Genomic DNA, 25736 nt, shown 5'->3' on the forward strand with positions numbered 1-25736 from the left:
AAGTCTGCATAGACTTCAGTCTGCATTGTGATTGCTATAAGTGTGTGCTAGAAGTGTGAAGATTAATTTAAGAATTAAAACCAGAAGGATGTATACAGACTGTGCCCTGCTACCTGCCACCATCGCACTCTAACAAGCATCTCTATTCTTCCGACAGGTATGTCCATCCACCCAGCTCTCCTGCTCTCCTGCTGTCTGTCTATGAAGGACACACAGTGCATCACCCAGCTTTGCACATAGACTTGCCTCTGCACCTAGCATTCACATGGTATGTCCATCCACCCAGCTCTCCTGCTCTCCTGCTGTCTGTCTATGAAGGACACACAGTGCATCACCCAGCTTTGCACATAGACTTGCCTCTGCACCTAGCATTCACATGGTATGCCTGTCAGCTAACCCCAGCTTACCCCAGTGTTATTTATGACCTTGTTTACTCTGGCTTGATCATATACATATGGTCCACTCTTAATTGTCTGGCCAAGATGAGCAGAGACCACTCCTCTCTGCTTCACACCTGACTGCACTTAGTTGTACATATATTGCAGAGCACAAGTCTGCATAGACTTCAGTCTGCATTGTGATTGCTATAAGTGTGTGCTAGAAGTGTGAAGATTAATTTAAGAATTAAAACCAGAAGGATGTATACAGACTGTGCCCTGCTACCTGCCACCATCGCACTCTAACAAGCATCTCTATTCTTCCGACAGGTATGTCCATCCACCCAGCTCTCCTGCTCTCCTGCTGTCTGTCTATGAAGGACACACAGTGCATCACCCAGCTTTGCACATAGACTTGCCTCTGCACCTAGCATTCACATGGTATGTCCATCCACCCAGCTCTCCTGCTCTCCTGCTGTCTGTCTATGAAGGACACACAGTGCATCACCCAGCTTTGCACATAGACTTGCCTCTGCACCTAGCATTCACATGGTATGCCTTTCAGCTAACCCCAGCTTACCCCAGTGTTATTTATGACCTTGTTTACTCTGGCTTGATCATATACATATGGTCCACTCTTAATTGTCTGGCCAAGATGAGCAGAGACCACTCCTCTCTGCTTCACACCTGACTGCACTTAGTTGTACATATATTGCAGAGCACAAGTCTGCATAGACTTCAGTCTGCATTGTGATTGCTATAAGTGTGTGCTAGAAGTGTGAAGATTAATTTAAGAATTAAAACCAGAAGGATGTATACAGACTGTGCCCTGCTACCTGCCACCATCGCACTCTAACAAGCATCTCTATTCTTCCGACAGGTATGTCCATCCACCCAGCTCTCCTGCTCTCCTGCTGTCTGTCTATGAAGGACACACAGTGCATCACCCAGCTTTGCACATAGACTTGCCTCTGCACCTAGCATTCACATGGTATGTCCATCCACCCAGCTCTCCTGCTCTCCTGCTGTCTGTCTATGAAGGACACACAGTGCATCACCCAGCTTTGCACATAGACTTGCCTCTGCACCTAGCATTCACATGGTATGCCTTTCAGCTAACCCCAGCTTACCCCAGTGTTATTTATGACCTTGTTTACTCTGGCTTGATCATATACATATGGTCCACTCTTAATTGTCTGGCCAAGATGAGCAGAGACCACTCCTCTCTGCTTCACACCTGACTGCACTTAGTTGTACATATATTGCAGAGCACAAGTCTGCATAGACTTCAGTCTGCATTGTGATTGCTATAAGTGTGTGCTAGAAGTGTGAAGATTAATTTAAGAATTAAAACCAGAAGGATGTATACAGACTGTGCCCTGCTACCTGCCACCATCGCACTCTAACAAGCATCTCTATTCTTCCGACAGGTATGTCCATCCACCCAGCTCTCCTGCTCTCCTGCTGTCTGTCTATGAAGGACACACAGTGCATCACCCAGCTTTGCACATAGACTTGCCTCTGCACCTAGCATTCACATGGTATGTCCATCCACCCAGCTCTCCTGCTCTCCTGCTGTCTGTCTATGAAGGACACACAGTGCATCACCCAGCTTTGCACATAGACTTGCCTCTGCACCTAGCATTCACATGGTATGCCTTTCAGCTAACCCCAGCTTACCCCAGTGTTATTTATGACCTTGTTTACTCTGGCTTGATCATATACATATGGTCCACTCTTAATTGTCTGGCCAAGATGAGCAGAGACCACTCCTCTCTGCTTCACACCTGACTGCACTTAGTTGTACATATATTGCAGAGCACAAGTCTGCATAGACTTCAGTCTGCATTGTGATTGCTATAAGTGTGTGCTAGAAGTGTGAAGATTAATTTAAGAATTAAAACCAGAAGGATGTATACAGACTGTGCCCTGCTACCTGCCACCATCGCACTCTAACAAGCATCTCTATTCTTCCGACAGGTATGTCCATCCACCCAGCTCTCCTGCTCTCCTGCTGTCTGTCTATGAAGGACACACAGTGCATCACCCAGCTTTGCACATAGACTTGCCTCTGCACCTAGCATTCACATGGTATGTCCATCCACCCAGCTCTCCTGCTCTCCTGCTGTCTGTCTATGAAGGACACACAGTGCATCACCCAGCTTTGCACATAGACTTGCCTCTGCACCTAGCATTCACATGGTATGCCTTTCAGCTAACCCCAGCTTACCCCAGTGTTATTTATGACCTTGTTTACTCTGGCTTGATCATATACATATGGTCCACTCTTAATTGTCTGGCCAAGATGAGCAGAGACCACTCCTCTCTGCTTCACACCTGACTGCACTTAGTTGTACATATATTGCAGAGCACAAGTCTGCATAGACTTCAGTCTGCATTGTGATTGCTATAAGTGTGTGCTAGAAGTGTGAAGATTAATTTAAGAATTAAAACCAGAAGGATGTATACAGACTGTGCCCTGCTACCTGCCACCATCGCACTCTAACAAGCATCTCTATTCTTCCGACAGGTATGTCCATCCACCCAGCTCTCCTGCTCTCCTGCTGTCTGTCTATGAAGGACACACAGTGCATCACCCAGCTTTGCACATAGACTTGCCTCTGCACCTAGCATTCACATGGTATGTCCATCCACCCAGCTCTCCTGCTCTCCTGCTGTCTGTCTATGAAGGACACACAGTGCATCACCCAGCTTTGCACATAGACTTGCCTCTGCACCTAGCATTCACATGGTATGCCTTTCAGCTAACCCCAGCTTACCCCAGTGTTATTTATGACCTTGTTTACTCTGGCTTGATCATATACATATGGTCCACTCTTAATTGTCTGGCCAAGATGAGCAGAGACCACTCCTCTCTGCTTCACACCTGACTGCACTTAGTTGTACATATATTGCAGAGCACAAGTCTGCATAGACTTCAGTCTGCATTGTGATTGCTATAAGTGTGTGCTAGAAGTGTGAAGATTAATTTAAGAATTAAAACCAGAAGGATGTATACAGACTGTGCCCTGCTACCTGCCACCATCGCACTCTAACAAGCATCTCTATTCTTCCGACAGGTATGTCCATCCACCCAGCTCTCCTGCTCTCCTGCTGTCTGTCTATGAAGGACACACAGTGCATCACCCAGCTTTGCACATAGACTTGCCTCTGCACCTAGCATTCACATGGTATGTCCATCCACCCAGCTCTCCTGCTCTCCTGCTGTCTGTCTATGAAGGACACACAGTGCATCACCCAGCTTTGCACATAGACTTGCCTCTGCACCTAGCATTCACATGGTATGCCTTTCAGCTAACCCCAGCTTACCCCAGTGTTATTTATGACCTTGTTTACTCTGGCTTGATCATATACATATGGTCCACTCTTAATTGTCTGGCCAAGATGAGCAGAGACCACTCCTCTCTGCTTCACACCTGACTGCACTTAGTTGTACATATATTGCAGAGCACAAGTCTGCATAGACTTCAGTCTGCATTGTGATTGCTATAAGTGTGTGCTAGAAGTGTGAAGATTAATTTAAGAATTAAAACCAGAAGGATGTATACAGACTGTGCCCTGCTACCTGCCACCATCGCACTCTAACAAGCATCTCTATTCTTCCGACAGGTATGTCCATCCACCCAGCTCTCCTGCTCTCCTGCTGTCTGTCTATGAAGGACACACAGTGCATCACCCAGCTTTGCACATAGACTTGCCTCTGCACCTAGCATTCACATGGTATGTCCATCCACCCAGCTCTCCTGCTCTCCTGCTGTCTGTCTATGAAGGACACACAGTGCATCACCCAGCTTTGCACATAGACTTGCCTCTGCACCTAGCATTCACATGGTATGCCTTTCAGCTAACCCCAGCTTACCCCAGTGTTATTTATGACCTTGTTTACTCTGGCTTGATCATATACATATGGTCCACTCTTAATTGTCTGGCCAAGATGAGCAGAGACCACTCCTCTCTGCTTCACACCTGACTGCACTTAGTTGTACATATATTGCAGAGCACAAGTCTGCATAGACTTCAGTCTGCATTGTGATTGCTATAAGTGTGTGCTAGAAGTGTGAAGATTAATTTAAGAATTAAAACCAGAAGGATGTATACAGACTGTGCCCTGCTACCTGCCACCATCGCACTCTAACAAGCATCTCTATTCTTCCGACAGGTATGTCCATCCACCCAGCTCTCCTGCTCTCCTGCTGTCTGTCTATGAAGGACACACAGTGCATCACCCAGCTTTGCACATAGACTTGCCTCTGCACCTAGCATTCACATGGTATGCCTTTCAGCTAACCCCAGCTTACCCCAGTGTTATTTATGACCTTGTTTACTCTGGCTTGATCATATACATATGGTCCACTCTTAATTGTCTGGCCAAGATGAGCAGAGACCACTCCTCTCTGCTTCACACCTGACTGCACTTAGTTGTACATATATTGCAGAGCACAAGTCTGCATAGACTTCAGTCTGCATTGTGATTGCTATAAGTGTGTGCTAGAAGTGTGAAGATTAATTTAAGAATTAAAACCAGAATTGAACCAGAAGGGAACTGAAGGTAACTGGACAGTCACTGTAAACAATGTTTCTGTTTGTTATCACTTTCACCCCAATAATCCTTCACTTTCTGCTAATTCCCCTAATCCCTACTCCTAGTAAGGAACTGTTCATCTCTTCTTCAATCCTCCCCATCCACCTCACCTCTGCCTCAAAACTGTTCCTTAACATACAATCCTCTGTCTCCAAACACAGACAGCCCCCTCATGCCCTCTCCTGCTCCCACCTGCTAACACTTTCTCTGCTCCTTCTCACTGCTGGTGATATCTCTCCAAATCCTGGTCCTCCTCACCACATTCCCACAGTCATTTCTACCTCCCATCCACGCTCTATCACAACCTTCCGTAACCTCTCCAACCTTATACCCATTCACCCAGCCCCCGCTTCCCCAGTCCCACTAACAGGAGCTCTGTGGAACGCTCGCTCTGTCTTCAACAAGCTTTCCTACATCCATGATCTTTTTGTTACTACCAAACTCTCCTTCCTCGCCATCACCGAAACCTGGCTCACCCCTTCTGACACAGCCTCTCCTGCTGCACTTTCGTATGGTGGCTTCCACCTTTCTCACACCCCCCGCCCCAGCAGCAAACATGGTGGAGGAGTTGGTTTTCTCCTGTCAGATACCTGCTCCTTCACCCCAATCCCACTGCCACCCTCTGTTACCCTCCCTTCCTTTGAGGTGCACTCTGTGCGCATCTACTCCCCCTCCAACCTCCAACTGGCTGTCATCTACCGCCCCCCAGGGCCAGCCACCACCCTCTTTGACCACTTCACCACCTGGTTACTTCATTTCCTTTCCGCTGACATCCCTACCATCATCATGGGCGACTTCAACATCCCCATTGACACTTCCCTCTCAGCTGCCACTAAACTTCTATCTCTCACTTCCTCCTTCGGCCTCACTCAATGGTCTTCTACAGCCACCCACAAAGATGGCCACACACTGGACCTCATCTTCACCCGCCTCTGCTCCCTATCTAACCTCTCTAACTCACCTCTTCCTCTCTCTGACCACAACCTGCTCACATTCTCTTCCCTCTTCACTCCATGTCTACAATCCTCACCCCACAAACTTTCACACCCTCGCAGGAATCTTAAACACCTTGACCTACACTCATTCTCTGAATCCCTCCTCCCTCTTACAGATATAAGTTCCTTACACAATGCGGATGACGCTGCCGCTCTATATAACACCACAATAGCTGTAGCTTTGGAATCCGCTGCCCCACTTACACATACCAAAACTCGCAAAATCAACAGACAGCCCTGGCACACCAGCCTGACCAAAGAGCTGAGGCGAGCTTCCAGGGCTGCTGAGCGCAGATGGAAAAGATCCCACTCCAACGAGCACTTCATCGCATTCAAACAGTCCCTCACTACTTTCAAGACCACACTCGCCACAGCTAAACAAACCTACTTCTCATCTCTCATATCCTCCCTGTCTCGCAACCCTAAACAGTTATTCAACACCTTCAATTCTCTCCTCCGCCCCCCAGCACCTCCTCCCTCCCCACTCATCTCAGCTGAAGACTTTGCCTCATTTTTCAAGCAGAAAATTGATAACATCAGGGACAGTTTTGGTCAACAACCCCCAGAGCCCTTCCTCCCGACTTCCCAGCCCTCCACCTTCAAAACCAACTTCTCCACCATTACAGAAGATCGACTCTCCACTCTACTCTCAAGATCACATCTCACCACCTGTGCACTCGACCCGATCCCATCCCACTTCATCCCAAACCTCACCACAGTCTTCATCCCAACCCTAACCCATCTCTTCAACCTATCACTAACAACTGGTGTTTTCCCCTCAAGCTTTAAACATGCCTCCATCACACCTATCCTCAAAAAGCCCTCTCTTGACCCATCCTCTGTATCTAGCTATCGCCCTATATCACTTCTCCCATACGCCTCCAAGCTACTGGAACAACACGTCTACCTTGAACTGTCCTCCCATCTCTCTTCTTGCTCCCTCTTCGACCGCTTACAATCTGGCTTCCGGTCACACCACTCCACTGAAACAGCCCTTACTAAGGTCACCAATGACCTCTTAACTGCCAAGAGCAAGCGACACTACTCTGTCCTCCTCCTCCTGGACCTGTCGGCTGCCTTTGACACAGTGGACCATTCCCTATTATTACAGACCCTCTCATCCCTCGGCATCACAGACTTGGCCCTCTCCTGGATCTCATCATACCTAACAGACCGGACATTCAGCGTCTCCCACTCACACACCACCTCCTCACCTCGCCCCCTATCTGTCGGAGTCCCACAAGGTTCAGTCCTTGGGCCCCTGCTGTTCTCTATTTACACCTTTGGCCTGGGACAGCTCATAGAATCTCATGGCTTTCAGTATCATCTTTATGCTGATGACACACAGATCTACATCTCTGGACCAGATATCACCTCCCTACTAACCAGAATCCCTCAATGTCTGTCCACTATTTCATCCTTCTTCTCCACTAGATATCTGAAACTCAACATGGACAAAACAGAATTCATCATCTTTCCCCCATCTCACGCGACCCCCCCTACGAACCTATCAATTACAGTAAATGACTGCCCACTCTCCCCAGTCCCACAAGCTCGCTGCCTCGGAGTAATCCTTGACGCTGATCTCTCCTTCAAACCACATATCCAAACCCTTTCCACTTCCTGCCGACTTCAACTCAAAAATATTTCACGCATCCGTTCATTCCTCACCCAAGAATCTGCAAAAACCCTAGTCCATGCCCTCATCATCTCTCGCCTTGACTACTGCAACCTCATGCTCTGTGGCCTCCCCTCAAACACTCTCGCACCCCTCCAATCTATTCTAAACTCTGCTGCCCGACTAATCCACCTGTCCCCCCGCTATTCCCCAGCTTCTCCCCTCTGTCAATCCCTTCACTGGCTCCCAATTGCCCAGAGACTCCATTACAAAACCCTAACCATGACATACAAAGCCATCCACAACTTGTCTCCTCCATACATCTGTGACCTCGTCTCCCGGTACTTTCCTGCACGCAACCTCCGATCCTCACAAGATCTCCTTCTCTACTCCCCTCTTATCTCCTCTTCCCACAATCGCATACAAGATTTCTCTCGCGCATCACCCCTACTCTGGAACTCTCTACCACATCATATCAGACTCTCACCTACCATCGAAACCTTCAAAAAGAGCCTGAAGACCCACCTCTTCCGACAAGCCTATAACCTGCAGTAACCACCGATCGACCAAACCGCTGCACGACCAGCTCTACCCTCGCCTACTGTATTACCACCCATCCCTTGAAGATTGTGAGCCCTCGCGGGCAGGGTCCTCTCTCCTCCTGTACCAGTTATGACTTGTATTGTTTAAGATTATTGTACTTGTTTTTATGTATACCCCTCCTCACATGTAAAGCGCCATGGAATAAATGGCGCTATAACAATAAATAATAATAAATAATAATACTACATACATGCTACATGCTACATATATACTACATATATACTACATGCATGCTACATACATACTACATGCTACATACATACTACATGCATGCTACATACATACCACATACATACTACATGCTACATACATACCACATACATACTACATGCTACATACATTCATACATATATACTACATGCATGCTACATACATACTACATATATACTACATGCATGCTACATACATACTGCATGCTACATGCATGCTACATACATACTACATACATACTACATGCTACATACATACCACATATATACTACATACATACAATACATTCATACAATACATACATAGACATACAGTACATATAACATAGAGTAACATACTTACCAATACTTGTCACATTGTTCCCCGAAGCCATTGTCTTTTCCGGAATAAATATTAACATCACAAACCACAAAAATACTCACCCACGATCCGAAGCAGTCCACGAGTGTGTCCCACGACGATCTTGGGTAGAGAACTGCAGCATCAGCTGATGCTGCCGTTCTCTACGGGCTGCAGGAATCCAATGACGGAAGGTAGGTATCCTTCCGCACTGTATTCCTCCGCCACTTAAAAAAAAAAAAAGTCCCTAGTCTCACTTTATGCCATTGCTGTGTGGGAAATTCCCACACAGCAATGGCATAAAGTGAGACTAGGGACTTTTTTTTTTTTTTAAGTGGCGGAGGAATACAGTGCAGAAGGATACCTACCTTCCGTCATTGGATTCCTGCAGCCCGTAGAGAACGGCAGCATCAGCTGATGCTGCAGTTCTCTACCCAAGATCGTCGTGGGACACACTCGTGGACTGCTTCGGATCGTGGGTGAGTATTTTTGTGGTTTGTTATGTTAATATTTATTCCGGAAAAGACAATGGCTTCGGGGAACAATGTGACAAGTATTGGTAAGTATGTTACTCTATGTTATATGTACTGTATGTCTATGTATGTATTGTATGTATGTAGCATGCATGTAGCATGCATGTAGCATGCATGTAGCATGCATGTAGCATGCATGTGGCATGCATGTAGCATGTAGTATATATGTAGTATGTATGTAGTATGTATGTGGTATGTATGTAGCATGTAGTATGTATGTAGCATGCATGTAGTATGTATGTAGCATGTATGTAGTATATATGTAGCATGTACAGTGGGGAAAAAAAGTATTTAGTCAGTCAGCAATAGTGCAAGTTCCACCACTTAAAAAGATGAGAGGCGTCTGTAATTTACATCATAGGTAGACCTCAACTATGGGAGACAAACTGAGAAAAAAAAAACAGAAAATCACATTGTCTGTTTTTTTTTCATTTTATTTGCATATTATGGTGGAAAATAAGTATTTGGTCAGAAACAAAATTTCATCTCAATACTTTGTGATATATCCTTTGTTGGCAATGACAGAGGTCAAACGTTTTCTGTAAGTCTTCACAAGGTTGCCACACACTGTTGTTGGTATGTTGGCCCATTCCTCCATGCAGATCTCCTCTAGAGCAGTGATGTTTTTGGCTTTTCGCTTGGCAACACGGACTTTCAACTCCCTCCAAAGGTTTTCTATTGGGTTGAGATCTGGAGACTGGCTAGGCCACTCCAGGACCTTGAAATGCTTCTTACGAAGCCACTCCTTCGTTGCCCTGGCAGTGTGCTTTGGATCATTGTCATGTTGAAAGACCCAGCCACGTTTCATCTTCAATGCCCTTGCTGATGGAAGGAGGTTTGCACTCAAAATCTCACGATACATGGCCCCATTCATTCTTTCATGTACCCGGATCAGTCATCCTGACCCCTTTGCAGAGAAACAGCCCTAAAGCATGATGTTTCCACCACCATGCTTTACAGTAGGTATGGTGTTTGATGGATGCAACTCAGTATTCTTTTTCCTCCAAACACGACAAGTTGTGTTTCTACCAAACAGTTCCAGTTTGGTTTCATCAGACCATAGGACATTCTCCCAAAACTCCTCTGGATCATCCAAATGCTCTCTAGCAAACTTCAGACGGGCCCGGACATGTACAGGCTTAAGCAGTGCGACACGTCTGGCACTGCAGGATCTGAGTCCATGGTGGCGTAGTGTGTTACTTATGATAGGCCTTGTTACATTGGTCCCAGCTCTCTGCAGTTCATTCACTAGGTCCCCCTGCGTGGTTCTGGGATTTTTGCTCACCGTTCTTGTGATCATTCTGACCCCACGGGGTAGGATTTTGCGTGGAGCACCAGATCGAGGGAGATTATCAGTGGTCTTGTATGTCTTCCATTTTCTAATTATTGCTCCCACAGTTGATTTCTTCACTCCAAGCTGGTTGGCTATTTCAGATTCAGTCTTCCCAGCCTGGTGCAGGGCTACAATTTTGTTTCTGGTGTCCTTTGACAGCTCTTTGGTCTTCACCATAGTGGAGTTTGGAGTCAGACTCTTTGAGGGTGTGCACAGGTGTCTTTTTATACTGATAACAAGTTTAAACAGGTGCCATTACTACAGGTAATGAGTGGAGGAAAGAGGAGACTCTTAAAGAAGAAGTTACAGGTCTGTGAGAGCCAGAAATCTGGATTGCTTGTTTCTGACCAAATACTTATTTTCCACCATAATATGCAAATAAAATGAAAAAAAAACAATGTGATTTTCTGGATTTTTTTTTCTCAGTTTGTCTCCCATAGTTGAGGTCTACCTATGATGTAAATTACAGACGCCTCTCATCTTTTTAAGTGGTGGAACTTGCACTATTGCTGACTGACTAAATACTTTTTTTCCCCACTGTATGTAGTATGTATGTGGTATGTATGTAGCATGTAGTATGTATGTAGCATGCATGTAGTATATATGTAGTATGTAGTATGTATGTAGTATGTATGTAGTATGTATGTAGCATGCATGTCGCATGCATGTAGCATGCATGTAGTATGTATGTAGTATGTATGTAGCATGCAGCATGTATGTAGCATGTATGTAGTATGTATGTAGTATATATGTAGTATGTATGTAGCATGTAGTATGTATGTAGCATGCATGTAGTATGTATGTAGTATTTTTTTTTTTTTAACATTTAACACATTAGCCGGATGATGGGACTACTACTGTCCCATCATTGGCTAATGTGTCAATCACTGTCATGGTAGCAGGCATCGCCAGATGGGACTTGTAGTCCCATCGGACGATGCTTGCACAGACCCCCGGACATCAGCACAGCCCCCCGGCAGGCCGGCACAGCCCCCCGGCAGGCCGGTACAGACCCCCACAGGGTGCACAGACCACCGGCAGGCCGGCACAGCCCCCCGGCAGGCCGGTACAGACCCCCACAGGGTGCACAGACCACCGGCAGGCCGGCACAGCCCCCCGGCAGGCCGGTACAGACCCCCACAGGGTGCACAGACCACCGGCAGGCTGGCACAGCCCCCCGGCAGGCCGGTACAGACCCCGGGCAGTCCACACAGCCCCCCGGCAGGCCGGCACAGCCCCCCGGCAGGCCGGCAGAGACCCCCGGAAGGCCCGAAATGACGGCGCATCATGATGCGCACACACCGCGCATCATGATGACGTCAGGCTGTCAATCAACTGAACTTCCGATTCCGATGCCGAATTCCGATATTGAAAAAATATCGGAAGTCGGTATCGGAATTCCGATACAGCAAGTATCGGCCGATACCCGATACTTGCGGTATCGGAATGCTCAACACTAGTGGTGAGCACTTTGAACCCCCCAGTGCTTCACAGAAGTTTATAACGTCCGGGCGTGAAAATAAAAAAATCATTTTTTTTCAACAAACATGATCTTTTAGTCCCCATTGTTTTAATTTTCCCAAGGGTAACAGGAGAAATTGGACCCCAAAAGTTGTTGTCCAATTTGTCCTGAGTAGGCTGATACCCCATATGTGGGAGAAAACTACTGTATCGGCACACGTCGGGGGTCGGAAGGGAAGTAGTGACGTTTTGCAATGCAGACTTTGATGGAATGCTCTGTGGGTGTCATGTTACTTTTGGAGAGCCCCTGATGTACCTAAACAGTGTAAACCCCCACATATATGTGGGGACACTGTTTGGGCGCATGGAAGAGCTTGGAAGGGAAGGAGCACCATTTGACTTTTTCAACGCAGAATTGGCTGGAATTGAGATCAGACGCCATGTTGCATTTGAAGAGCACCTGATGTGCCCAAACAGTGGAAACCACCCAATTATAACTCCATCCCTAACCCCAACACACCCCTAACCCTAATCTCAGTTCTAACTCTAGCCCTAGCCCTAACCCTAGCCCTAACCCTAGCCCTAATGGGAAAATGGAAATAAATACATTTTCTTTTAATTTTATTATTTTTCCCTAACTAAGGGGGTGATAACGGGGGAGTTTGATTTACTACTTATGGCGGGTTTTTATGTTTGGCAGCTGTCGCACGCTAAAAGACTCTTTTTATTGTAAAAATAGTTTTTGCATCACCACATATTGAAAGCTATAATTTTTCCATATTTTGACCCACCGAGTCATGTGAGGTCTTACTTTTTGCGGGACGAGTTGACATTTTTATTGGTATCATTTTCCGGCACGTGACATCTTTTGATCACTTTTTATTCCGATTTTTGGACACAGAATGAACAAAAACCAGCGTTTCATGAATTTCTTTTGAGGGGTGCGTTTACACCGTTCCGTGTGCAGTGAAATTGATAAGACTGTTTTATTTGTCAGGTCGGTACGGTTACAGCGATACCTCATTTAGGTCTTTTTTTTTATGTTTTGGCGCTTTTATGCAATGAAAACAATTTTATATAAAAAATAATTATTTTTGCATCGCTTTATTCTGCGAGCTATAACTTTTTTATTTTTATGCTGTTTGGTGGCTCGTTTTTTGCGGCACGAGATTTCATTTTCAGTGGTACCATGCATATTTATATGCATCTTTTTGATCGTGCGTTATTGCACTTTTTGTTCGGCGTTATGATAATAAATCATTATTTTTTGCTTAATTTTTTATTTTTATTTTTTAAGGGGTTCGCTAAAGGGGTTAACTAATGGGACAGTTTTATAGGGCGGGTCATTACGGACGCGGCGATACCAAATATGTGTACTTTTATTGTTTTTTTTTATTTCCAAAAAATGAATTTATTAGGGAATTTTTTTTTTTTTTAATTTATGTAGCGATTTTTTTAAAATTATTTTTACACTTTTTTTTTTTTTAAACTTTATTACATTGTCCCAGGGAGGACATAACTGTCATGTGACAGATCGCTGATCTGTCACAGATCACAGATTAGTGATCTGTCACAGGCACTGCACTTGGCTTCCTCGTGCCTGCGCTTTGCAGGCACTGAGGAAGCCAGCTCCCTGCAGGCCCCCTAAGGTCCCCGTCGCCATCTTGGATTCGGGGACCTGCAGGGAAGGAGTCCCCCGCAGGAGCACTGCACATTGCGCTGCTGTGGGGGGCTCAGGGAAGCACGGAGGTGTGCAAGGGGTTAACGTGTCAGGGGCGGTCTGTGACCGCCCCTGACACATAGTGCTGGGTGTCAGCTGTGATAATCAGCTGACACCCGGCCGCGATCAGCGGTGTTCACCACGTGAGCGCCGCTGATCGCGCTAGACGTACTATCCCGTCCATGGGCATAGGGACCCAGGTCCCATGGACGGGGTAGTACGTCTGATGTCAGAAAAGGGTTAAGCAGAAATTGTGGGACAAATTCTGATGCTATTTTTAACTTTTTCCCAGAGTGAAAATGTAAAACTTGGGGCTAATATGCAATCTTGCTGATAAAAATGTAAATTATTTTTTCTTCACTGCCCAATGGTATAAAAGTGTGACACACCTGTGGTGTCAATGTAGTAGGGTGGGCCGGATTGGGGGGTGGTCCCTCATTTACCGCGCACAGAGTCACAGACACAAGATGGAGGCAGATTTCGGGTACAACTGGTTTATTTAGTCGTCCGCCTGACCTCAGCAATACACCGCAATTCTTCCACAGCCTTCCTTTTCCAGGCCCGGGTACATACACCGTACTTTTAGCTTAGTGATGTTCCTGCCAGCTCAGTCACTCTGGCCGCCTTAGGCCTGTTCACCAACAGCACTTTACTGATCAAAAGTCATCGTCAATTTGGTATGTTTCCCTCGGGACCTCGTCTGTTCTGCAGTTCTTCGTGTCGGGGCCACCCCCCTGACTTCCATTTTCCTCAGTCCCCTTAGATAAGCTGTCCACACAGCACACACTTTATCACAGACTCCTCTCCTCTTGAGCTCCTCCCGGGACTGGAACTTTCTGGAACCCTCCTGTCCTATTTTTAACTTTCCCGCTTCCCTATAACCCTGCCCCCCATGACCAACGGTTTGTCTAGCCATAAGCAGCTGTCAAGTCCTGAACTCACGCTCTCCCCTGCCATCTTGCAGTCAACCAAAGGTACTGCACTCAATCTACACTTTTCCCAGCTGTTTCCCTTCTGTCATAACTATCAACTGTCTAAGGTACACAAACCATCCCTTCTTCTTCCTGACAAGTCCGTCCGTCAGGTCACCTTCCCCACATTACCCCTTGCTTTGTCCATTGTCATCCCCGACAATCGTATTCCCTACCTTCGTCATTCTGAAGCTTTCCTACTGTCTGTTGCCGGACCGGTTGTTGAGCCAAACCCACCATACGCGGGGGCCGAACCAAACTGGGAGCACCATGCTCCGAACAGCCTACTGCTATTCGCTGGTGCACACGCCACATGACATCTTCTTTCAAGTTGGGCTAGGTACACCCGGATTTCTCTACAGGCATGTACCTTCCCCTACTCTCCCCTTCTGTCACCCTCAACTGTCCGGAACGCCATGACCGAGGCCTTACGCCTACCAGGTCATTGTCAGCGCCCGCCTATTCTCCTGGGGTGTCCGTGGTGTCAGGGTCCTGGCTTGGGACCACTGTCTGATTCCATATCTTCCATCTCTTTGTCCTTCACTTTAAAACAAGTCATGGTCGGCATCTCGGTCACACAGACCCTTTTTGTAACACAGACCCTCTGTCACACAGACCCTTTGTCACACAGACCCTCTGTCACACAGACCCTTTGTCACACAGACCCTCATGCCCGGGAATTGTTGCATTCTTCTTATGCATATTATACATTAAACCAACTTTATAATAGCATAAGTAACCCTTTTTTTCTCTTTTTTTTCTTTTACTTTTTCTTTACACCAACATAAAAAACAAAACAGGCATACTCCCCCTTCCTTTGACATAAGTACTTCCCCGTATGCATCCCCGCTGTTTCAGGAGAAAACATCTTTCAACAAAAAAAAAAAAAAAATTCTATTAACATGGACATAGAACTGTCCTGTGAACTACACAACGGTGCATCGAATTCCCGGTAGTCCGGGCCATCTCCTGACGGCCGGTGTTCCGCCAACTCAGCAAGGGACTCCACAGACATGAAGTCCTGGGATTCTTTGGGTGTCTCTGTGAGTCCCTTTAACGGGGGGCACGTAGTCTTCAGGACAAGCAATCACCGCAACGGCGTAGTAGCCGCGGGGGCAGTACTCTTTATAATAAGAGACTAAGTCTCCCTCCTGTACTGCCCGGCCGTGACGGATGGAAGTCACATTTAAATATACTTTTTCACCAGTGGCGAGGTCCCGGATGAATCCATAACCCTTTTCCACATTGGTGTAAACCAGCCTCCCGATGGAACGTGGAACCGCCATGCCAGCCTCTCCTTTTTCATGATGCAGCCCCCAGATCTCCCGCTCTCTGGCCTTCATTTTCTCGATGACCTCCGCAACCCAAGCTGAGGGTCCGGTATAGGCTGCAGAGTCCGGTGGGCGGGTCGAGGTCGGGGTAGAAGCGGCCGCAGGCTCTGGTGATGAGTAGGCCGCAGTCGGCTTTGACAGTGAAGTTGGCGTGGCCACGGGGGAGGCCGCAGCTGGTACCAAGGCGGCCACGGGCTCCGGCAGATCAACTGCAGGCAGGGCCGCAGATGGAGCAGCGACCGCATTTGCCGCTGAGTCAAGGACAGCAGATGACAGCCCAATTACAGCAGTGACCGGGAATGGGACCGATGTAGTGACAGTCAGCTTGGCGGGGGTCACGCCGTCATCCAGAGCTGGAGGCACCACAGCGTAAGGAGTCGGGCGGGGAGGCCGAGGGCCGGTGTCGGGGCCCCGAGGTCTGTCTGGTACATGGAACGTGGGGACGGGGTTTGCCTGGGGTGCCACCGGCGAGGCCGGGGACACGCTCACCTTCCCAGGCGCCGCGGCTCTCAGCAGGCTTTCCCACTGCTCCTTCCCAGGTCATTGGTTTTCTGGCAGGGCCGGCCTCCAGGCCCGACAGTTCCGCGGGGAGGCTCTCTGGGAAGGTCTCCCGATGAGTCTCCATTTCCTGGCACCACCGCCATTCCAGGTTTCTCCACCCATCTTCCAGGGTCCAACATGGGGGGGGCAGTTCTCTCCAGATGAACACCACTCCCCCCCAAGGGGCAGATTTGATATAACCCCGGATCATACAATTCAGTTGTAAACGCCTGTGTCTCTTTCTTTTGATGCCAAATTACAACAGCCATTTTTCAGTTCTTATACCGCTCCGGTTCTTCTGATGACGGAAACCAAGTCCCAAATTTGTAATCCACATGTAAGGCAGCTCAAGTCTTTTTGTCTTCCACTGTCGCAGGCTTGCCACTGAAGTTGAAGTATTGGTGGTGGCTATCCTGCCGACTGCGCCAAATGTATTAGGGCGGGCCGGACTGGGGGGTGGTCCCTCATTTACTGCGCACAGACGCCACAGACACAAGATGGAGGCAGATTTCGGGTACTTCGTGTCGGGGCCACCCCCCTGACTTCCCTTTTCCTCAGTCCCCTTAGATAAGCGCTCCACACAGCACACTTCGTCACAGACTCCTCTCCTCTTGAGCTCCTCCCGGGACTGGAACTTTCTGGAACCCTCCTGTCCTATTTATAACTTTCCCGCTTCCCTATAACCCCGCCCCCATGACCAATGGTTTCTATAGCCATAAGCTGCTGTCAAGTCCTGAACTCACGCTCTCCCCTGCCATCTTGTGGTCAACCCAAGGTACTGCACTCAATCTACACTTTTCTCAGCTGTTTCCCTTCTGTCATAACTAACATCTGTCTAAAGTGCACAAACCATCCCTTCTTCTTCCTGACAAGTCCGTCCATCAGGTCACCTTCCCCACATCAATATAGTCACTGCACCCCTAGATGAATTCATTGAAATGTTTAATTGGTAAAATGGGATCACTTATGGTGGATTCTTCTGTTCTGGCACCTCAGGGGCTCTGTCAATGTAAAATGACACCCTCAAACCAGTGCAGAAAAATCTGCACTATAATATGGCACCACTTCTCTTCTGAGCCTTGAATTGTGCCTCAAAATTAGTTTCTGAAATTAAGCAACAAACTTTGGGGTCCATTTTCTCATTTTGCCCTTGTGAAAATAGAAAATTTGCAGCTAAAAATATTTTTGTGAGAAAATGTGATTTTTTTTATTTTCATGGCTTAACGTTATAAACTTCTGGGAAACACTTGGGGGTTCAAGGTGCTCAATACACATCTAGATAAGTTTCACTGTTTAGGCACATCAGGGGCTCTTCAAATGCGACATGGTGTCCGCTAATTATTCCATCAAATTTTGCATTCCAAAAGTCAAATGACGCTCCTTCCCTTCCAAGCCCTGCCGTGCATCTAAACAGTTGTTTTCCTCCAGATATTGGGTATTGCCGTAATCGGGAGAAATTGCTCAGGAGATTGTATGGCGCAATTTCTCCTTTTACCCTTATGTAAATGCAAAATTTGAAGCTAAAAAAGTTTTACTTGGGAAAAATGTGATTTTTTTAAATTTCCACTGCTCTACTTTATAAACTTCTGTGAAGAACTCGTGCGTTCAACATACTCAATACACATCTAGATAAGTTCCCTGAGTGGTCTAGTTTCCAAAATGGTGTCACTTGTCGGGGGTTTCCACTGTTTAGGCACATCAGTGGCTCTCTAAATGCGACATGGCAACTGCTAATTATTCCAGCATATTTTACATTCAAAAAGTCAAATGGAGCGCGTTCCCTTCCGAGCCATGCCGTGTGCACAAACAGTAGACTGCCCTCACATATGGGGTATCAATATGCTCAGGAGAAATTTTGCAACAAAAACATATGGTCTATTTTCTCCTGTTACCCTTTCAAAAGTAAATAAAATAGGTCTAATTGAAAATTTTTGTGAAAGAAAAGTAAATGTTTATTTTTTCCTTCTACATTCCAAAAATTCCTGTGAAGCACCTGAAGGGTTAATAAACTTCTTGAATGTGGTTTTGAGTTCCTTGAGGGGTGCAGTTTTTAGAATGGTGTAATTTTGGGGTATTTTCTGTCATATAGGCCCCTCAAAGTCACTTCAAGTGTGAGGTAGTCCCTAAAAATATGGTTTTGCAAATTTATAACTTCTCAACAAGAAAAAAATTATGTTTGCAAAATTGTGCTGATGTAAAGTAGACGTGGGAAATGTTACTTATTAACTATTTTGTACAGTATGACTCTCTGATATAAGGGCATTAAAATTTGAAAACTGCAAAATTTTTACATTTTTTGTCAAATTTCTGTTTTTTCACAAATAAACGCGTTATATCAAAGAAATTTTACTACTACCATAAAGTACTAAGTGTCATGAGAAAAAATTCTCAGAATCACCAGGATCTGTTGAAGTGTTCCAGAGTTAATGGCAAACCACTAATATTATCACAATTTGTTCAATATCTTGTAAAACTACTGATGTCAGGAATTTCGAAATGAACTCGATCGTCACCTGATTGATCCTCTCATATCTATTCAAAACATATTCAATTGACATTAAGGCTACATACACATGCAGAGTATTTAGGGAGTTTTTTACCTCAGAATTTGTAAGCCAAAACCAGTAGTGGGTGATAAATACAAAAGTGGTGAGGTGTTTCTATTATGCTTACCTCTGATTGTTCCACTCCAGATTTTGGCTTACAGATACTGAGGTAAAATACTGAGCAAATACTCAACATGTGCATGTGGTCTAAAGCTTTGTGCCCACAATGAATTTTTCGTGAGTTCTTTGTGCTGCATATTTAAGCTGCATTACAAATGCAATGTCTTACAATCCCAGCGAAGTTGATGGGAATTATTGAAATCTCATGCCTAGTGTGCTTATTTTTTGCTCAGTTTAAATTGATGTGTGACGCGTGATTCAATAAAGAAACATGTCAATTTCTCCTGCAGGTATGATGAATTTTCTGTGCAGATTTTTCCATAGACTTGCATTGGATATAAAAAAATGAGCAGTTGTGGAAAAGCACTAAAAACACATATATTCCACACATGACTGTATCAATTGTCATGATCTAGACCGGGTTTTGAGTGCTGTCTTTCCATGGTCTGGTCATTTCAGGGGTTAACTTTCCACAGCCTCAGACTGGTTTCAGGTTTGCTATTTAGCTCTGCTGCATCCTGCAGGCGGTGTCAGCTATAGTTCTGCCTTCAGCTTGTGTATCTGACTCTGGTACATCCTGATTTGTCCTGCTGTGATCCTTGACTTGCCCCTTGTCTGTTTATTCCCTCTCTCTGTCCTGACTCATTGTTTCCCTCTAAGTTTGTTGACTCCCTGGTTTTGACTTGGCTTGTATTCGGACCTGGCTCTGTCTTTTGTCTTTGTCTTATCAGCTTCCGACCCATTGCTGATTCTCTGGCTTGTTTCTGACTATGCATACTGCTGTGACCGCTGGTACTTCATTCCCTCTCTGTTGCTGACCCGCCTAGTCTGACGATTCTGCTGCCACCTGATGGTAGCCATCTCTGCTGCTTTGCAGGTCTGCCCTGGGAGTGTGCAGTCCTTCCTCCACTCTATTGCCATCTAGTGGAGTCTGCACATACCCGCATTTCAGCAGCCTGACATCAATAAAGTTTTGTTAAAATCAAATACCAGGAAGTGCTAAAAACAAAGCTGCTTTATTTAAAGCATGACATACGAAAAACAGACAAAAACAGCAGCAACAAAAAGGCTATAAATTGCAAATAACCAAATTTACTTAATAGGAGCAGAAATGGTGCCAAAAATTTGCAACATCAAAAAATCAACAAAAGCTCATTGTAGGAACATAGCCTAAAGTGAACTCACTAAGTTCCAAGTTTTTCCTGGCAACTACACTTTTTAATTTATCGCATGAATTTATTTGCTGCAGATCTAATTCTTGGGGGAATTTCATCAAAACAGATAAACAGAAATTTCAAAACTTCTGCTGATCTCTATTTGGGAGGAGTTTTGGTATGCTTCTGGTCCCGAATGTTGCAGAAGCAGCAGATGTGTGTTACAGATGAGCTCACTTTGCTGGTTGTGTAGATACAATAGCAGAAATATGAAAATGCTGACAGTCTCTACCATAGTGTACAAATTCATAATGGAAGAGGGTGAATATGTGCTTATTGTGTATTAACCCCTTAACCCCCAGAGCTTTTTTCATTTTTGTGTTTTCGTTTTTCGCTCCCTTCCTTCCTAGAGCCATAACTTTTATCTAAGAGGTTCAAAAAAATTCCAAACTTTGCTAAAAAAAAATAATAAAATTGTGCCATTTTCCAATACCCATAGCGTCTCCATTTTTCATGATCTATGGTTCGGTGAGGGTTTACTTTTTGCATGCCAGGCTGATGTCTATAATGATACCATTGATACAGATACGATCTTTTGATCACCCATTATTGGATTTTAATGCAATGTCATGGTGACCAAAAAACGTAATTCTGGCATTTTGACTTTTTTTCTCAGCCGTTCACCAATCAGGTTAATCCTTTTTTTTTTTTTTTTGATAGATCGGGTGATTCTGAATGTGGAGATAACAAATTTGTGTATGTTTGATTTTATTTTTATAGTTTTATTTTCAATGGGGCGAAAGGGGCGTGATTTGAACTTTTATACTTTTTATATTTTTAAAAACATTTTTCTTTAACTTTTGGCATGCTTCAATAGCCTCCGTGGGAGAATAGAAGCGGACACAACCCAAACAGCTCTGCTACATAGAGGCGATGGTCAGATTGCCTCTATGTAGCAGAATTACTGATTTGCTATGAGCGCCGGCCACTGGGTGGTGCTCACAGCAATCTGGCACTGACAACCATAGAGGTCTCCAGGAGACCTCCGGTTGTCATGCCGACACACCGGTGACACGCGATCACGTGACGCGGGTCACCGGTAAGCGTATTTCCAGCGCGATTGACCAAAGGGCCATTTAAATGTTGCTGTCAGCGTTTGACAGCAGCATTTAACTACTTAATAGCTGCGGGTGGATCGCGATTCCATCAGCGGCTGTTCCGGGCACATGTCAGCTGTTCAAAACAGCTGACATGTCCTGGGAAAGATGTGGGCTCACCGCCGGAGCCCACATCAAAGGGAGGGAGTCCGACATCGGTGTACTATTACTCCAGATGGGGAAAAGGGGTTAATCTAATCTACAAACTGCAGATAATTTAATTGCCATTAAATATATATATTTATACATATGAGCCAGTTGTATTTGTTTATACTTTTATTTGTTACACAGAAGTCACTAAGACAATACACCGTGAGTGACCACTAATTTATTCAAGTCACTTCAATTAGAGAAAAGGCTGTTTGCCTATAGTTGTCTGTTCCCGGATGTTGTAACATCTTGCGTGTTGTCACCGTAATCACACTGAAGATTCTGCTGAACAATGAGAAATAGAACAGAATTACTGACCTGTTTGTGATGTCGCATAAATTATCATAGAACATAAACTATTTATAAAACCTATAGCCAGATATAATAGGCCCCCTTATGCTGAACAATGGCTCTAGCTCATTCAGGAATAGAGTCCATAAGACCACTGAAGCTACAATATACTATGGGATCTGTCAGCTCGACTTTCCTTTTGAAGGGATTGTCTGGTGAAAAAAAGTTAAAACATATCCTATAGATTGGTGATAACCTATTGCTTGGAAGGGTCGGAGCACTGGGACTCACTCTGCTTGGCAGAACAGGGAGCTTTAATTCCAATTATAGAATGTTGCAGCAGTTGCACATGCTTGACCACCGCTCCATTCACCGGCTATGGGGCTGCTGGTCACTGCACTTAGCTCCTTCAGTCATCCCCATGGAGTGGAAGATATCTGACTTGCCACTCTAGCTTTTACTGGGGTTCAAAGTTCCACATTCTGTCAATCGGGCTGGCCCCCCAAAGATCAAAGATTTATCACCTATACCTCGGATAGGTGATAACTTTCTATAACTGAACAAACCTTTATAAGTTGTGAAATGGGAACTGAACAAAAGTTACCAAGTTTATCACAAAAATTACATACACAAAAGTATAGATGATGGAAAAGTCAGTAAATGCATTCTAATTTCACACCTCTTTAAGGAAATTTGTCACCAGGTTTTTTCTACCTAATCTGAGAGCAGTATCATGTAGAGACCCTGATTCCAGCAATGTGTCACATACTGGGATGCTTTCTGTAGTTTTGATAAAATCACTCTTTCATCAGCAGGAGATTATCACTAGAGGACTAGTAAACCTGCTGCCATGTAGACCTCCAACTTCTCTGAATAAGCTCCCCTACCACCAGTGATTGGCTGCTTTCTCATTTTGCACCAAGTACACTGAAAGCTGCGAATCAGTGGTGTGTGTGTGGGGGGGTATACAGAGCTCAGCATTCAGAGAACTGCTAGATCTGCAGTGTACAAAATACTTTTAAATCAAAACTGCAACAACCAGTAAAGTAAATGATACACTATTGGAATCAGGGTTTTTGCCCCTATATCATGCTGCTTTCAGATGGAAAAGAGAAAACCTAGAGACAGATTCCCTTTACTGTTGTTATTATGATTTCTTACAACTAGGCAGCCTTTAGCTCTACAATTCAGCATCTACTGGTTCAGATTCACCATGTAAACTACTCCAGAGGGATTACCAATAAAATTAAGTCTTCAGAAGTCATATAGTCCCACTGATTTTTTTTTCAATTGGAAGTTGAAATAATTTTTTCTTTACTTTACCTATACATTTTGGATAGATCAGTTCTTTTTCAGCACATGTTCCAGTTGGTTGATGATCACGATGACTAAATCCATTCTTACATTTAAACTTAATTGTTTCCCCGATCTCATAGTAAACGTCAGTATTATGAACTTCATCCAATTCTAAGTTGTTTCCATCAAGATAATCTTGATCTATGCGGCAAGTGTCTATGAAATCAAATGGTAAATATGAGATCCACATAATAATCATTGTAATTTATATCAACTTTCCTGTAAACCTCCATAACTATCCTATAAGTTCTTTTGTGTTATCATATAATGGCACGCTTTACTTTAGCTTCCTCTGTTTAGTGCACTGTTCTGAGTACTTATCATAAGTCTGAGTCGACAATTTCTATTTAATGAACTGATCTATCTAATGACCCACAGGACATCACCGTTAGAAGATGGGAGGCAACGGACCGCAACACCCATCAGACCAAGACCGGACCACCCCCCGGTGAGTATAATATAACTAATTTTTCTTATCTTTCAGGTTTCATTGGGGGCTTATCTACAGCATTACAAAATGCTGTAGATAAGCCCCTGATGGCAGTGCCGGCAGCTGATGCTCGAAAAATGGGGTGACAGATTCCCTTTAAAGATGAATTAATGAAGTTAAGAAGATGCTTAGCCAAAACTGGATCCAATTTATTTAAATTGGATATGTCCAGTGCACAGTTGTACCTGTCTGCTTCTAGTTTACAACTTCATAGGGGTGGTTACAAGTTTGAGACCCCATGCATGTGCCAAAATAAAAATTAGCTCTCCATTAATTTACCTCTATGATCCCGATTTATCAAGACTGTCCATTTTCTCACTGGTTTTGATGAGCTATGGTGGAGTCAGATGCCTATGATTTATGAAATGGTACACACCTCTTCATGAATTTGGAGCATCTGACAAGTAGCGTGCGCCTCCATGCTCCACTCCAGAAATCTTACTACAATGAGTGACTATATCACAAAGGTTATGTCACTGTCAGGTGACCCAGTAACCAAGAGTGTCACTCATTTCATAAAATACATGTTTTATTAAACATTAATTGACATACAACCATAAAACCATTGCCTCAAACCAACACTTATAGGAAGGAGAAACACCAAAAGGATACAATTCCAATTATATAATGTGTCAAAATTTAAAGAAAATGACTACAGTATCCTGAATAATATAATATGCCCAACAATATACTTAGTATTTATTGATTAGATACATTTTTAATTAAACTATAGAAAATTGCATGCAAAAAACCTGCATAGATGTGAATAAAATTGACTGCCTTAATTTGAATAGAATCTAACACACAATTCACACCATTGAATAACTATTCATTAATCAGCTGTTGCTGTTTCTACACCGCCATAGCCTTACACATATAATATGTCTCACAATATACTTAGTATAGGGGTGCGGGGAAGCAGCATCCTACTCTATGCCTAACTCCACTGTGCACACTGCTCAGGTAATATGTATTTGGCGATTTATTCATCACATTTATTTTCATGCTTTGGGTCATTTTAACCTGCATACTTGAGAAGCTGTGGTAGCGCTGTAGCAGCAATGCCTGCATACATTGCATATTGTGGGTGATTAGAATCCACATGTGTAAGGCTATGGTGGTGTAGCAGCAGCAATAGATGATTAATGAATAGTTATTTAATGGTGTGAATTGTGTGTTAGATTCTATTCATATTAAGGCAGTAAATTTCATTCACATCTATGCAGGTTTTTGCATGCAATTTTCTACAGCCATTTAGCCCTGTTGTATCTAATTAAAGATACTAAGTATATTGTGGGGCATATTATATGTGTTAAGCTATGGTGGTGTAGCAGCAGCAACAGCTGATTAATGAATAGTCATTCAATGGTGTGAATTATGTGTTAGATTCTATTCAAATTAAGGCAGTAAATTTTATTCACATCTATGCAGGTTTTTTGCATGCAATTTTCTATAGTTTAATTAAAAATGTATCTAATCAATAAATACTAAGTATATTGTTGGGCATATTATATTATTCAGGATACTGTAGTCATTTTCTTTAAATTTTGACACATTATATAATTGGAATTGTATCCTTTTGGTGTTTCTCCTTCCTATTAGTGTTGGTTTGAGGCAATGGTTTTATGGTTGTATGTCAATTAATGTTTAATAAAACATGTATTTTATGAAATGAGTGACACTCTTGGTTATTGGGTCACCTGACAGTGACATAACCTTTGTGATATATTTGTGCATTGAGAGTGTAGCCCGCTCCTTTGAAGGATAATGGGCTTGGGTATTGTGCTTTACAATGAGTGACTGTAGTTTGATTTCTGTTGTGGGGAACCACACAGCTT

The 25736-nt window shown here is 44.4% G+C and overlaps 2 protein-coding genes across 4 annotated transcripts in view; one reads left to right on the forward strand and one right to left on the reverse strand.

The window, feature by feature from the left end:
• The window catches only part of LOC141096366 (uncharacterized), a 35522-nt gene extending 15473 nt beyond the window's left edge, over positions 1 to 20049 (forward strand). Inside the window, exon 4 of the mRNA XM_073582921.1 lies at positions 20032 to 20049. Coding sequence (XP_073439022.1) covers positions 20032 to 20049 — 18 coding nt within the window. The remainder of the gene's footprint in view (positions 1 to 20031) is intronic.
• Positions 20050 to 21869: 1820 nt separating this feature from the next.
• CFH (complement factor H) overlaps positions 21870 to 25736 on the reverse strand; it is a 712377-nt gene continuing 708510 nt past the window's right edge. For 2 of the 3 annotated variants that reach the window (XM_073582879.1, XM_073582877.1), the window contains 2 exons: positions 23376 to 23564; positions 21870 to 22046 (listed from right to left, as the gene is read on the reverse strand). In XM_073582879.1, the coding sequence (XP_073438980.1) occupies positions 22030 to 22046; positions 23376 to 23564 (206 nt within the window). In that variant the 3' untranslated portion in view covers positions 21870 to 22029. The remainder of the gene's footprint in view (positions 22047 to 23375; positions 23565 to 25736) is intronic. The other variant, XM_073582878.1, reaches the window with a different exon arrangement.

The sequence above is a fragment of the Dendrobates tinctorius genome, unplaced genomic scaffold (genome assembly GCF_039654945.1).
Source record: "Dendrobates tinctorius isolate UK_male_01 unplaced genomic scaffold, ASM3965494v1 ptg000074l, whole genome shotgun sequence".
In the NCBI taxonomy this organism is placed as follows: domain Eukaryota; kingdom Metazoa; phylum Chordata; class Amphibia; order Anura; family Dendrobatidae; genus Dendrobates; species Dendrobates tinctorius.